The sequence below is a fragment of the Rana temporaria genome, chromosome 1 (genome assembly GCF_905171775.1).
Source record: "Rana temporaria chromosome 1, aRanTem1.1, whole genome shotgun sequence".
NCBI lineage: Eukaryota > Metazoa > Chordata > Amphibia > Anura > Ranidae > Rana > Rana temporaria.
The window spans coordinates 240123180-240139730 of NC_053489.1; the positions used below are offsets into that span (position 1 = coordinate 240123180).

Below are 16551 nucleotides of genomic sequence, written 5' to 3' on the forward strand. Positions count from 1 at the left end.
TTAAAGTGCTCTGAGCCCACGTCTAAAGCGCGGACCTGCTGGAATCTGCTGTCAGTTTGACAGCTGGGGTGTTGCCGTGTAATCAGAACTACTACTATGAAGGAATTTCAGTGTCAATTGGCAGAAACAGCGGCACCTTCTCAATGTGCACAAACATTTCATATGGAATATTCTAAATTTTGATATTTTATCCTTTAAGTTTTATGTAGCATTATAATAAACATACACTAAAAAGAAAAAAAAATGCCTTAAATTTGATCTCTAGGCACTTTTTCATAATGTCGGGAATAGGATGTTTTTTATTGTTGTCCGAGGGGAGAATCACCCATCGATCTACTGGTGACCACTGTCACAAAGACAGAAATTGATGGAAAAACACAACATTTTAGAGCTGTTCCCAGAACAAGAGGTAAGGGGAAATCTTCCAAAGGTGACACCTGTTCCAGAGACATAGGTTACTTATTTTTGCATTTCTACTACAGTGAAGTGAAATTTCCTCAATATAAAAAAAAAAAAAAAAAAAGACACTGGCAGATGTTTCAACTCAAAACTATATATAAAAAAATGTTTTTGAATGTACTGTACATACACTTTTATTTAATAACTGTCATGCTTTATATGAGAAACATTATTTTGGTGTCAAGATAAATAGGACAAAATCAAATAAAATTAGCACTTTTCACCCATTGATAGGCGTATTGCGGTCCCAAGGGTTTGATCTCTACCGTTTACCTTCATCTTTTAGCAACCTTGAATCATTAAAACGCCTTTCAGTTTGTGCTAAATGGCAAACACTCATACCAGATTTGTCGAATGAAGTTTGTGTGGGGGGGGGGGGGGGGGCATGCTCCTCTCATTTAACTGTCAAACCGGCTATCAACAACAAACTTATTCACCTATTTATGTTTCATCAGTCATATTTAACCCCGATAAGACTGCATGCTATGCATTGCATACCAACGTCAGGGTGCACTAGATGTACCCATCAACATGCAGATTTTACGCATGTAATATGGTTGTGCCCTGTTATAGTTGGCTAACGGAAGAGAGGGATTGCCATATTGTCCCAAATTCTTGCTATTCCAGTGCCATGTACTCCAGATATGTTTGCTGTGTATATTAGACAAAATATTTCTGAGGAAAACAGTTTCTGGCCCGTAAGGCTATTGCGCTTAAATGGAATCAATCTGCTCCTCCATCTACACGTCACTGAATTCAGATGGTGAACCAGATGCTACCTTATAAAAATTTTTTTTTTAGCAAAGAGGTTGCCCTAATATATATAACAAGGTGTGGGAACCCTCATGTTTGTCAACTCTCGTAACTACTACTATATGAGGTGTTCATAATGCATACTTAACCTATATGTTAAGGCATGACTGTACCTGTGTAATTTATATAGAATTATTCTGTACCTCTCTTTACTTGGCTAATGAGTCATTTGTCACGGCCTGTCTTTTTATCAAAACTGGTTCTCTGGACTTTATATTTGCAATCAGGGATATGTTCTGTATTTGTGTACTGAATTTTGTATTCCTTATGCTCATGTTGAGTGTACTGGTTATTGTATCAAATTGTCTTCATTTTTTGCATCAATAAAAATAGCTAAAAAAAAAAAAATTAAGGCTTACTGCAATAGAAAACTGGTGCAGAAAACTGTCTGGAGTGGTATGCGCCACATTAATTAAGCGTATAGGCCCGTTTTAGGTCTATCTTCCCCAGTTTCTATTTGAGAGTGAAAAAGAAACTGGAGTGGGTTCTGTCACGGTTTAGAAAACTTCTGTAGATTTCTGTCAGCTCCTGGTGTATAGAGTGTGAGCTATCAGCAGACAGCTCACATTCCCCTCTCAGCTCGAACAAGCAGAGTCTTCACAGCCCTCCTCCTTCCTCCCGCATTCAGCCGATTGGGGAGGCAAGCAGGCACAGACAGAGGAATCTGAAGCATGCAGCTAAAGCTGCTATTCTGTGCTGTGAAAGACACAGCACAGAATATGGAGCAGATCAGTTCCATTTAACAAAAAAAAAAAAAAAAAAAAAAAAAAGGCGCTGATTATTAGGTCTAGAATAAGTAAAACAATACTACATTTATGTCACTGCTTTACTATTAAACTATTCAGGAACCTAAGCATCAGAAAATGTGTTGGATCTAAGAATGGCTACCTATCCTTTGAGGAAATAGGAAAGAACGGACAAGAAAACAAAATGGCAAACAAAGTGAAACGCAAATACATCATGTTCAGTCTTCAAGATGGATTAAAAAACTACCTTGTGAATCGTCTGGTGGCTTAAACAAAGCTTTTGCCTCTTCGACATTCCCTTCAATGGTGACCAAGAGCTTCTTGTCTACAACATTATATAGAAAAATTATTATACAAAAAACAGAACAGAATACTCAGGAGAAAGTATCACCTGTAATCAGTCTTTTAAATGGCGTATTTTCTGTGTCCCTGTAGAATCTAGTGTGACCACTGGACTAAAGGAACAGATTACTAGATGCCATCTGGAGCCCCGATTTACTGGCAGCTAAGCTCCAACTTAGACAAGTATTAGGGAATGGCTAACCAGCAGTTATGTGTCTTTCCTACTGACACAGTTAACTGTGTGCTGGAAATCAAGCCAATTGGATGACCAGTCAACAACTAGTTAAACCTCTCTCAGCAGCATAGAGGGTTAATTGTGTGGGAAACCCTTAGGTTTATACAGCAGAAGATAGAAGAGGGACACAAATCTGTAGAATTTGCAACCAAGTGAATAAAAATTGATATATCCGTGTTATTTTGCCAACAAAATTATTCTACAGTCATGTAAATATGAAAGTTCCAATACGTGTGTTGTGAAAAAAAAAAAAATGCACAGATATATTAGAGCTTTACATAAAAAAAAGGAAGAAGACTTTATAGCTGATGGCAGTGGTCGCATAAGAAAAATCTCACAGGCTGGTTGTACTGAAGTCGATGGATAGTCTACTTCAGTACAACCAGCCTGCCCAACAATGGATTGGATCTCGGCCGCTTCAATCCATCTATGGCTGGCTTAGGAGCTTGACAACATAAAATGCACTAGTAGTCTCTCTCTTGCTGCATTGTACCCGATATTATGGATTTTCTACAAGAAGGGGGCCTTTACTGAAGTCTACATTCTTTATATGTATGGGCAAACGTAAGTGGGCCAACCTAGAGCAGTATTATACTATGTATACAAGAGAATGATGCAGGTACTCACCACATGCCTGACTGTAGGCGCTGGACTGGACAAACAGTACATAGAGAGGTGCTGGAAGGTGGCGTGCTATCTCATACTGTTTATGCATGCAATCAAATGGCATTGACAAGTATTCCTGAACTGGTAATGAAGCCTGGTGATGGAATAATTGGCATTTTAAATTTAACATGTCTTTTTTATTACATTTTCAAACACTTTTAATTTCTGAATGATGCCCATGGTTTGCATTTTAATTATAGGCACATCTGTTATAAGAATCCTCAAAAATGCATTCAAGCTCTAGGAAAATCTATTTGCTGGTCAGTTTTCTAAATCACGAGTGTATACACTGTTGAAACCCCAGTTTATGTAGCATTAAAAGTGAATCTACCAAACTAAAAGGTGTGGTAGCTGCTACTCCCGTGTTAGACAAAAAAAATATTGTCTCTGCATCTCCGATACATACACACACACACACACACACACACACACACACACACACACACACACACACACACACTGTAATTAAGGCTAGATTCACACTAGCCCTCATTGTGCGTTCCAGTTGCAGGTGTGGGAATTGCATCAATTCCCACACCTGCAACCGAATTGCACAGCTCTTGTGAGATCCGTGGGGCTGCTATTCATTCTGAATGGCACCTCCATGCATCTCAGCCCGCAGTGTGATCGTGGGTGCAGGAACCGCAGGAAAACCACATGGTCAAAAAGACCATGTGGTTTTCCTCCGGCTGCATAATGAAAAAGGTGCATACACCTTTTTTTGTTTATTGCACATTCAAATCAATGGGATGCCATACCGAATAAAATGCGGGACTCACAGCCCACACTAGTGTGAACCTAGCGTAAAAGACTCCAAATGCATAGCAGCTAAGCACTGCTCACCCAACTTCCTACTATCCAATAACCGTGCTCTTACTGCCTACAGCAGTAACCTGATTGTATACTGTAATAGTGAGTAGACATCTGTTACAAGTCAAAAGTCGAGGCATTTAGTGGCAAATCCATGCCCAATTGAGACATCCAAGCCTACCTTCACACTACCCAGGAAGGTGCTTTATTGGTCTAAGGCAAGAGTCCACAAACTTTCTAAACAAAAAAGGTAATTTAACTATCCTTCAGGCTTTAGGGGGCCAAACTGGTTGCTGGGAGTAGAAAATTCCTCAAATTCAGTGGAGTAAACCATGCCCCATCACTGGTTTTAATGAGAGGAGCAGTGCCCCCATCATTGGTGTCAGCGAAAGGAATGCTGCCCCCATCATTGGGGTCAGCAGATGGCATGGTGCCCCCTAGCATTAGTGACAGCGGGAGGAGTGGTGCCCCCTAGCATTGGTGACAGCGGATGGAATGGTGCCATGAGGGCTAGGCAAAGGCAAGCAAAGGGACACTCCTCCTGGCCCATGGGCCACAGTTTGGTGACCACTGGCCCAAAAGAACAGGCAATAGATAATGGAAATCTGCTCTTAAGACAAACACTACTGCTGACCTCAAACCGAAAAAAGGTTTGTTGCCTGACTGACTGACACTTCAGGAGGTCCCTATAATGTATACTAGTTCTGGGATTAAAGGACTCAAGCCATTTTCAGTAGGGAAGTTAGGCAAAAGCAGACCTTCATTCTTCCATGGTAAAGGTTTTTTTGTAATGATGTACAAGGGTCCAGAGCGGCACACAGAATTAACTTTTCTGGTTATGAAAGTTCAAGGAATATAAAAATGAGGAGTTGTGTGCTTATGACCACATCCAATTGTAAGAAACTCGATTTCACTATATGCAACAAAGTTGAAGCACACCTCAGCCAGGAGTGACAGACCTCTTAAGGATATCCCTTACAGTACGACCTTATACACAAACAATGGTTTCAATAAAGTCCTCACTTTTCTACAATATATTACCTGCATAATGTTGTGAAGCTGTGGCTGAAGACTGTTCAGATATTCCTTCTTCACTTCTATTTCTTTTAGAATTTTCTCTTTACTGGCCAAACTTTCCTTGTACTTCTCTGCCAATCTAACAGTACACAAAACATGTAGATTACACACACAATTTCAAAGGATACACACATTTTGGCACAATTCTTGTCCAGCTGACACTGGTCATTTGGCTATGAAATTCTCCCAAACGGGGACAGACAGCAATAAAACGTTTAAGGAGGTTCTAAATCTGACCCCTCTCTACTAAAGTTTTACTGTTCATATTGGAGAACTTGCCCCTGTATCAGTGACATCCTGTCACCCAAGGTGATAGAGGAAACTACCTGCTATGCAGCAAAAATTACCCTATAGTTTTAACTCTGCAGTCACAGAGCAGAAGGTGCAAGAAAATGTCCCCAAGAGGAGGATACAGTCAGCAAAAAATACCTTTTAATCCTTTAATCTTGATTTTGTAAGATTTAAGGCTGTTTTTTTTGGGAACCTGAAAAGTAAAGCCATAATGTGCTAGTATGCATCGCATACTAGCACATTATTTGAAACTTGCGCGAGAACACAGCCATCCAGCAGCAACCTGTCACAGCTGACAAGGCTTCAATCTTCACCCGGTCTTCCTTTCCGTGTTTGCGGACTCTGGCTGTGTAAGTGGTTGGAGCCGCAATGACGTCACTCGCGCAAAGGAGCTGTCGTTTACAGCACAGGACTCCGAAGGAACAATGCTTCAAAGCGCATGTGCCGATGACGTAACCGGCTTCATGTACAGTAAATATCTCCTAAACTGTACATGTTTAGGAGATATTTACAGCATTTTTTTTTTTTACAAATAACGTGGTGTTTTATTGAGAAGAGTAAAAGCAATTTACAGGATATACATTCACAGATCAGTGGTACATAATGCAATTTGAACAAGGTGGATCTATGCACAGAATACAGTCACACAGTGTTTTACACATTTGTTAGGTGCTAAGAGTATCAGTCAGGTATCACATCACAAGTAGCAGCATTGCCTAACCAGGTGTCCCATATGATATTTACAGGTAAGCCTCATTATAGGCACAAATTATGCATGGGAGTTTACTCCCACTTTAAAAAACACCAAAATAGTGACCTAGTAAATACATTACTAGTGTTAACTCCCCCTGTTTCTATCATCGGGCTTCTTGCGCTCTCTGTTTGGCTGCACATGGATGACATCTAAAGCTTGGTGATTAACTGCATGATCACACTGTGGCATGGATCACGCAGTGGAGAAGCAGTGAGCTGCTGTCTTTTCCTGCACGTGTTCAGCACACTGAGCATTCAGCTTTTGTCCTCTGAGTATAATGGGGTACTAAGAGGCTACACAGAAGGAGGACTGCTATCAATCAGCTGGTGAGCTTTGTCATCTTTATCTAATGTCCATCATTTCAGACATACCAGCCTGACCTCTGTGCCTCATACTTCCCCTCATAACTGCAGCCCAGTGCAGTACTTTGTGCTATATATGTAACTATTGAAGCCTGTGCATACCTGCTTTAATCACACCATTGATTCTTTATGGACTGTATTTGAGTTCTATCTACACTGTGATTAGCAAGCTTTTGCCCTATAAAGTAACAGACCTACCTCCACGCATCCATCCAACCAACACCCGCATTTCAGGATACACCTCTCCCTATAGCACATACAGCTTACAGGAAGCCCCCTTATTTACAGGACTGTACAATATACCTAGACCGGGGGTGTCCCTACTTTTAGCTGTGCTCCAACAATTGTGTGCCTGAATCTGGTATGTTTGGAGATTGGGTAAGGCCCCTTTCAGACGTCCGCTCCGCCTGTCCATTTTTACAAGTCCGTTAACGGATTTGTAATACATCCCTATGAGATCGCGTCCGTTAGCGGATGGAGCATCCGCTAGCGTCCGTCGGGATCCGGTTTTCGGACGGAAGAAAACCTTATTTTTCTTCCGTCCGGCGCAACGGAACTGATGCAGACGGACAGACGGTCCGTCTGCATCCGGTTCCCCATAGGGCAGAGCGGAGCCGAGACAGGGCGGTCCCTGCACTGTGTGCGGGGACCGCCCTATCCTCCGACAGCTCAGCGGGGATCCCCGCTGAGCCGACGGAGACACACGGAGCGGACCCAGAAACGGTCCGCTCCGTGTGAAAGAGCCCTTATGCATATGTGATGCGCAGCTGCGATTCCCTTGATTTTAAATTGACAACGTTGTCTTTTTTAACTGTGAAACCACCCTGTTTATCTGCCATTTTCTATGTTTTTTGTTGCACTAATTTTTCTACTTAATAAAATTCATTGTCTATTCCATAGTGTTCTATTATTTTGTCTTCTTTTAGGGGGGGGGGGGATATCTTTTCTCTCGTTTTGTTGGCATTTGTGCTTGACCATTAGAAGTGCATCCCTTGTGGATGAAATTGGAATATTTTCACTGAATTATCTCTAGATGTATGACTATTGTCAACTTGTTGACTTTTTGATTGGTCGATTCAGGCTAAAAACTATTTTTTCTTAACTTTAATATAGTAAATTGCAGTTTACCGTTTCCTCTGCTCAAGCTCCCAATCCAAACGGGCTAATGTTTGTTGATGGGGATCCCCAGAAGTGGTGTCTGGCTTGCTGATATCTGATGGAGCATCACGGTAAAATTCTTCCACACTTACCAACTCAATTTCTTCATGTTTAGATCTGCAGAGAAAGGAAATGCAATGAATTGACACATTTCGGAAAAAAGTGTTTTGGTTAATATTTCTTGCATCATACGGATTTGAACTTCTGAGAATGTTGGAATTCAAGAAATCACCCAGCTAAAGTAATTTAATTATTTTACAATGTATGGGGCCATGTACAAAATATTTAGTTTTACCTAGGCAAGTTTTAGCAGGTACCTCCCACTTCCGCTCAGACTGCCTAGTTGATTGGTTCAGAAGTTCTCCACCACCCCCCTGCCTCCGCCCTCAACCTTCTGGGACATGTCACCAGTCCGAAAAGGCTGTGTGACCATTCACAAATCGCAGCAAGTCTCATACATGCGCAGTGGGAAGCCAGCTGTTAAGTCGCAAGGAGTCACAACTGGCTTCCGTTAGTAAACATGCTGGCACTGGGGACCCATAGACTGGCAAAGATATCGCTGAATTCTTGGGCAGGATCTTTTATGCAATTCTCATGCTTCTGTCTGACAGCATAGCCAGCAAAGTTCACATCTTGGTTTTTATGGTTGGTTCCTGTGTAACCTGACCGCTTAAACATTCTGTTTGTTCACTGTGCAATATGCAATTTCCCCTTCAAGTCTACTTTAACAAAAAGGGCTACAAATAATTTTACACCACAAACTGCTGTTGCACCCTGCAACACTACCTGGAGTTAAAAAAGTGAAAGAAAAATAGAGATATATTCAAAAATTGGTCTACAGGCTTGCCCTGCCTTACTTGAACTCTAGGCATTTGGTGATTTCCTTCTGAAGGTGCATAACTTCATACAGCAAGTTCTGCAACTGCAAATGATATGCATCCACCTTCTGCTTGGCCTGAAAGGGAAAAACAAAAAAAAAAACATGAGTAAAACAGATTCCAATTTTGTAAAAGGCCAAGTTCACCTTTAACAAAAAATAAATTCACATATTTTTACAGGTTAAAAAAAAATTTGCATTAATTTTTCTACAGCAGTCTGAAAAGTATTATACCCGCGATCAGTGATTCTTCGCAGCAGAAGCCGATCTGCAGGTGCCGGGCACTCGATGTCCTCCGGCACCTGCCGATTGTTGTTAAAGGACACAGATAAAAGATCTACCTATGAAAACAAGGCAGATCGCCGTTCTGACAGGGAGGACGGATGAAAGGATACTGTGTACCTGCAAATCAGGGACTAGAATCTATTTTTTTCCCTATTAAAAACAGCACATACAAAAACTGGCTAGGCACACAGCTAACCCTTTGATCGCCCTAGATGTTTAACCCCTTCCCAGCCAGTGTCATTAGTCCCGGGGAAGTGCATATTTTTAGCACGGATCACTGTGATAGTGCAACTGGTTCCCAAAAAAAGTGTCAAAAGAGTCAGTTAAGGTCTAATATATATATATTAGGGCTGTGGAAATTAACTATTAATTCATCGATTAAGCTTTCATTTTTTTGATTGATCAAAATTCTTTTGATTGGTACTCACCTCTCCGCTGGCTTCCGGGCCTTCAGGGAGTTCCGTCGGAGATCCGGTGACATCACGGACACTGGCAGGGCTTGCAGTGTCCATCTGAAGGGCTCCTTTGCTGTGCCTTCATATCTGCATGCTGGCGGGACCTTACCATCTGCCACACGCAAGGGCTGTTACAGTTCCCTCTATCAACCTGGGATTTTACAGCCATCCACTGGGAGTTGTGATAGTTCCCTTCACGGGACATCTACATGCTGACGGACTGATGTTAACCTCTCATCTGGATTCAGCAGTGGTATCGTTGTACACATTTTTATACCAGTATCATACTTCGCTACATGTTTTATGACTGCTTTTGCTACCGTTTGGTATTACTCGCACCATTTTTATAGTTTATGTAGCTACATCGATTTTATCTCCAGTGCAATATTTATTTTGTTACCTATTTGAAGACTATAAAAGTTTGAATGCGATTCCCATCGAGTGCTGTCTTTGTGTGTTTTTTGTATCCTGCTATCCATTTTTCCAGTGGTTGGAAGCTGCACTGGGAATCAGCCTGCAAGGAGATCAGCTAAAAGTAGTTGGATCTGTATGTGCGTTATAATTAATCATAATTAATCGAAATGAATCGATTTTTTTTTTTAAACGACTAATCGAACACAAAAATTTTGATCAGTAACAGCCCTAAAATATATTTAATTTATTTATATATTACAGTACAGACCAAAAGTTTGGACACACCTTCTCATTCAAAGAGTTTTCTTTATTTTCATGACTATGTATACATTGTAGATTCACACTGAAGGCACCAAAACTATGAATTAACACATGTGGAATTATACATAACAAAAAAGTGTGAAACAACTGAAAATATATTTCATATTCTAGGTTCTTCAAAGTAGCCACCTTTTGCAGCAGACACAACTCTAGAACTGTTAAGAGGAGACTGTGTGAATCAGGCCTTCATGGTAGAATATCTGCTAGGAAACCACTGCTAAAGAAAGGCAACAAGCAGAAGAAACTTGTTTGGGCTAAAGAACACAAGGAATGGACATTAGACCAGTGGAAATCTGTGCTTTGCTCTGATGAGTCCAAACTTGAGATCTTTGGTTCCAACCCCCGTGTCTTTGTGCGACGCAGAAAAGGTGAACGGATGGACTCTACATGCCTGGTTCCCACCGTGAAGCATGGAGGAGGAGGTGTGATGGTGTGGGGGTGCTTTGCTGGTGACACTGTTGGGGATTTATTCAAAATTGAAGGCATACTGAACCAGCATGGCTACCACAGCATCTTGCAGCGCCATACTATTCCATCCGGTTTGCGTTTAGTTGGACCATCATTTATTTTTCAACAGGACAATGACCCCAAACACACCTCCAGGCTGTGTAAGGGCTATTTGACCAAGAAGGAGAGTGATGGGGTGCTGCGCCAGGTGACTACCTCTTGAAGCTCATCAAGAGAATGCCAAGAGTGTGCCAAGCAGTAATCAAAGCAAAAGGTGGCTACTTTGAAGAACCTAGAATATGAAATATGTTTTCAGTTGTTTCACACTTTTTTGTTATGTATAATTCCACATGTGTTAATTCATAGTTTTGATGACTTCAGTGTGAATCTACAATTTTCATAGTCATGAAAATAAAGAAAACTCTTTGAATGAGAAGGTGTGTCCAAACTTTTGGTCTGTAATATATATATATATATATATATATATATATATATATATATATATATATATATATATATATATATATATATATATATATATATATATATTTTTTTAAATAATAATAATAATAATAAAAATCTTTTATAAATATATCCCATAGTTTGTAGATGCTAAACCAATGTAAACCAATCAATTGGTTTTTCCTTTTACCAAAATCATATAGCAAAATACATATTTTCTTTATTCTTAAATAGTCAGCATTTTTTTGGGGTTTATAGCGCACACACACAAAAAAAAAAAAAGTGGTCAAATACCACCAAAAAAAAGGTCAATTTGAGGAGGAGGGGGGGGGGGTAGACAATTGTTAGTTAAAGTAACGCCGTGTTGTATCACAAAAAGTGGGCAGGTCATGAAGGGGGGGGGGGGGTAAATCTTCCAGAGGTCAAGAACTATAAGTAACAGATAGGGTTTACAACCACTTTAAGTCCTAACATACCCAGTGAAGTGACAGGCCCGAGATGATGCACAGAGATTAAGCGATCCTTCTACATAAGTTTTACTTGTTTATCTGCTGTCCTATCTTCCCTACACCACTACAAAAGGGGAGGTTGTGTTAAAAAATGTTTTTTTAAAAATCTTCATCTGTCAGGAGCACAGAGGAGGGGGCGAAGAGGCTGCCGTTACAGTGTGCGAGCGCCGATTGGAGGAAAGGAACACACCCCCCTTCACACAACAGAAGAACGGTGCTGTGAATAGACAAGCTCCCTTCTGAGCTCTACCCCTCCCTCCCGACACAAATTTATCTCATGGCTCAAGAAAACTTCTCAGAAGTTACTCATGCCGATAACAGAGGAACAGAGCACCAGAGAGAAAAGACACTTAGAGCTTTAAAGTAAACACCACAGATACATGTGCTTTGCTCAGATTCCACGACTGAGGTTTACAACCACAGATTTCCTGCACAGCCGTGCCGATTTTAAAATTTGACATCGGCTGCCTGGGAGAGGGAAGGGGGTTGCTGAACATGTTACACCCTAAATAAAACTTATGCAAGATGTTTAGAAGGTTAACCTATCCTTTAACACAATGGTGCTAAAGGCAGCTGGTAATCTCATGGGTTGAGAAATGGGCACATACCTCATGTGTTTGGTCTCGGGATTTCTTTAGTCTGATGTGGGCCAAACGATTTAGTTTCTTCAGCGTCATGAAATGCACACAGCTCTTGATCCGCCTCTCTTCTATTTCTGCCGACTATAGATGGAATATAATCAAAGGTTTTATGCCCAATGTTATAAAGAAAATATCTACAAAATTCTGTATATTGTTTCTATATCTTTTCTTTATACGTTTTGAAATAAAACTAAAATGTTTTTATCTTTTTATTAGCTAAATATGATATACAGCATAAGAACATGTCAGGTTTATGAGCCATAGTGAGTCAGTTTTCCACTACCTCTGCGGCATGAATTTACCAGTAATAATGCTAAAAATTTGAAAAGCAAACTAGATTGCAACCTGCCAGGATAGAAGGCTAAATATTAATATGCAATATTTCATAGTTACATAATGTTCATAATATATGAAAAAATTCTAATATTAATGACAAAGTAAAACAAGGTCTTCTGGATTAGTTGTACAAACAGCTAAAGGCTTAGCCAAATATACTTTAGACTTGTCAGTTTCTCTCTTGATATAGGCCATTTCAGAGCATATGATAAATCTTGTGTAAGAAATGTAAAGTGGAAGGTTCTACTATTTTTTTATGTGATTAAATTCAAATGTCAACTATCCTGTAGACGCCTTTAAAAATGCAACATCTAAACCTAAAATAAAACTCAGAACTATTATTAACTTTGATGTTAACCTGTCAGCATGTCTAAATGTTTAACCATGAAAAACCCAACATTTGGTTTGCAGTTGTGGCACAGCACCATTTGCTTGAATGCATTATATTCAGCACCCGAACTGCCTGCTGAATTTGTCATGAGGGATTGTTTTTACCATGCAGCAAAGACTTGTGGCATGTTACACCCCCCCCCCCCCCCAGCAGAAGGGGGTGTAAAGGATGGCAACAAAAATGATTTTTCCCTCCTCAATTTTATATTTTAATGTAAGCAAAAAAAATAATGGATGCAGAGGAAAAAAAATAAAAAATCAGTAGACATTACTAGCTAGCTAAAAAGGGAGAAAGAGAAGAAATGGTTAATTAATTAGAACTACAGTTAATGAAGGTTTTATAAGGGGCAAGGAACACAATCTTTTTTCTTGTAAAAGAAAAGACTAATTTTTTTTTAGAAATCATATACTTACAGTATCTCACAAAAGTGACAAGTGGGGGGGGGAAAAAATTAAAATGTTGTGCCTGCCCTGACTACATGTACATGCAGGGTGCTTATGTATGAAAACGCTGCTTGCGCAACACAAGTTGCATTGTGCCAAGTAAGCTGAAATGTGAACTTCCTCTTTAATAGTAAAAAAAAATAAAAAAAGTATCATATTTTTGGGGTTTTAGGTAATCTTCAGGCCCAAAATGATTTTTTAGGCCTGAGCAAATAAATCCCACAAAATGAACCGGGCAAAAAAAGGTTTAAAGCCATTTTACTTTTAGTTAGAACTGTGATTTTTGTTCACCAGTAGTTTTGCACAAGAGCTGAATGTACATCTGCGATTCACAAGTACTTGGCTTAAGAAAATGCTGAAACCCATAAACGCCACAAATGTCCAATGCTGGACCAAAATACTCACTGCATCTTTGCTGCCCTTGCTTTTAAGGTCCTGAATTTCAGCCATAAGTCTATGTAGTTCTTCACAGGTTTCCTTGTATAGCTGGTAGTCCTTTTTTGGGTCACGCAGGTCCACCTCAGCCTCTTCACTATAATATCGCCCCTCCTTTATTGATGAAAAAAATTAATAAATTGACCACTTAAGTTAAATGTATAAAACCCAACCTTTACACTAGGATTCTACAAGCTATTTGTGCTTGCTCATATTCATTATTGCACGCACAACATACTTTGGAAGTAAAAATATTCTCCGTTACCTGCTCTTCATGACGACTCCGTTTTCCTTCTTCCCCCCTAATAACTTTTGGCTTTCTCTTCTTACTATCTGAAGACATGGTTTTTGTAAAACGCTGTTAAGGACATAAAAGAAATTGTAATTTGTGTATATTTTGTAGAAATAAAATATATTTTAATAAAGACTCATGTTTACTTAACAGAATACTCTAGAGATGTCTCAGTGCTTAAAAAGCTTAAAAGGAGTTGTAAAGGCAGAAGTTTTTTTTTTAATCTTACTGCATTCTATGCAGCAAGATAAATATCCTTCTGTGTGCAGCAGCTGCCCCTGCACCCCCTAACACTTACCTAAGGTTCCTCTCTGTCCAGAGATGTCCACGAATGTCTCAGCCATCCGAGAATCTCCTTCCGGATTGAGGTACAGCAGCAGTGCCATTGGCTCCAGCGGCTGTCAATCAAAGTCAGCTAGCCAATTAGGGGAGAGAGGGCGGGGCCAGGGCTCCATGTTGGACTTGACGCACGGATCTGTGACTCAGCTCGGGTGTCTCCATAGCAAGCCGCTTGCTGTGGGGGGGGTCACTGAACAGGAGGGAGGGGCCAGGAGCAGCGAATAGAGACCCGAGTAGGATCCAGGCTGCGCTGTGCAAATCCACTGCAACAGGGCAGGCAAGAATAATAAAAAAAAAATCCTATAAATATAACAAACAACGGGACTTTACAATCACTTTAATTTCTATTAAGTGAACTTCAACTTGTTACTCCTTTATAGATCAAATGTGATTGTAACAAATGTATTACAGTGCTAAGGCTTAAAGTTCACCAGAATTTTTTTTTTTTTACATTAGATTGATGCTCATTTTGTCAAGGGGAATCGGGTGGGTTTTTTTTAATCGAAGCAGTACTTACCGTTTTAGAGATAGATCTTCTCCGCCGCTTCCGGGTATGGTCTTCGGGACTGGGCGTTCCTATTTGATTGACAGTCTTCCTACAGGCTTCCGACGGTCGCATACATCGCGTCACGAGTAGCCGAAAGAAGCCGAACATTGGTGCGGCTCTATACGGCGCCTGCGCACCGACGTTCGGCTACTTTCGAAAAATCGTGACGCGATGTATGCGACCGTCGGAAGCCTGTCAATCAAATAGGAACGCCCAGTCCCGCAGCCCATATCCGGAAGCGGCGGAGAAGATCTATCTATATAAAACAGTAAGTACTGCTTTGATTTAAAAAAAAAAAAAACACCCCGATTCCCCTTGACAAAACGAGCCTAAATCAAATGTTAAAAATTTACTTTTTGGGTGAACCTCCACTTTAAAGCGCTTGTTACCCCCAACACTTCATATTCCTGCTGATGTACCATGTACTTGTATGAGAAAGTATCCTGTTCTCTTTGTATTGCTTCTTTTGTGTGAAATCCCTGGTGGTTCTACTAGTCCCTCCGATTTCCTATTATAAATTGACCACACTAAGCAGGAGTGCACACTGTGGTCAGTTCTCTAGCCATGCTGGGAAATTTTCTATTCTGCTCTCTGGCAAATCTATTACACACTACAGCAAAGCCCAGAGCCAACTACATTTTGTGAACTCCAAGGTCACAATTAGGGATGAGCTCCGGCGTGTTTGCACAGTCCACATGCAGAGCCCACCAGGATGTCTGCACGGCGCTAATCACAGGCAGGGAGACATTGTCCCGATGCTTCCTGGCGGGCTCTGCACGTGAACTGTGCGAACACGCCGGAGCTCATCCCTAGTCACAAATACCTTTGGGATCCTGTAATATTGCTTCCAGCCACATCTTACCTTTGTCCAACATCTTTCATTGCATCATGTCATTGCCTGCAATCTAATGAGTGCAAAAATCCAATGAAATTACTTTAAAGTAACTGAGCTCTGGAATATTTGCCAAACGAGGTGGGCAGAGGACAAATGACTAGCTACCATTTTACCTGTGGTCTCCCTGGTGCTGATCTTTTCCCATTACTGGCTTTTACTGCCTTGTTTTGCACCATGTCCTTATGTGGAAGCAGACATCTTCATAAAAACTGGGTTCTGCTTTCGTGAGTCAGAGATTCCAGCCACGAACAGTGAACAGTAATAAAATCACCAAATCTCACACTGGATCTGATAAAATTAGCAGTCAGATGCAGCAGTGCCGGAGATCTTACACTGCAGATATACAGCTATGAGGTTGTAGGCACAGGAGAAACACCAATCAGGAAGTGCACCGATTTTTCAGAGTATGGAAGTTGAAAACACCCCCCCCCCCTTCTTCCTTACCACTGTCTGATCATGCTGCTCTGTAGGAGACTAATACATTGTAAGCGCTCATTGACAGCATTGATCTCGGGAACCTGCCGAGACCAGCGCTGTCACAGAAGAGGGATTGCTCGGTAAACATTTACAGCCATGCTTAGGCTTTTGTCAGCCAATTCACTTCTGACATCAGCTCACACACTCCAAGCTGAGCAGGTCTCAGCTGCGACCCCCGTCCTAAAGGGGCTGGGCCTTCTATCTCCTGGGGCATGTGCTGGGCCAAGCTGATTGGACGTGTCCACAGGTCTGGGGGGCAGATCAGACGTGGA

At 40.9% G+C, this 16551-nt stretch overlaps 1 protein-coding gene across 1 annotated transcript in view; it reads right to left on the reverse strand.

Annotated features, from left to right (window-relative positions):
* Positions 1-16551, reverse strand: part of THOC5 (THO complex 5) — a 40820-nt gene that overhangs the window by 23383 nt on the left and 886 nt on the right. The window contains exons 2-9 of the mRNA XM_040351955.1: positions 13995-14087; positions 13700-13843; positions 12092-12205; positions 8571-8668; positions 7684-7830; positions 5113-5227; positions 3223-3355; positions 2266-2343 (exon numbers count right to left, since the gene is read on the reverse strand). Coding sequence (XP_040207889.1) covers positions 2266-2343; positions 3223-3355; positions 5113-5227; positions 7684-7830; positions 8571-8668; positions 12092-12205; positions 13700-13843; positions 13995-14072 — 907 coding nt within the window. The 5' untranslated portion in view covers positions 14073-14087. The remainder of the gene's footprint in view (positions 1-2265; positions 2344-3222; positions 3356-5112; positions 5228-7683; positions 7831-8570; positions 8669-12091; positions 12206-13699; positions 13844-13994; positions 14088-16551) is intronic.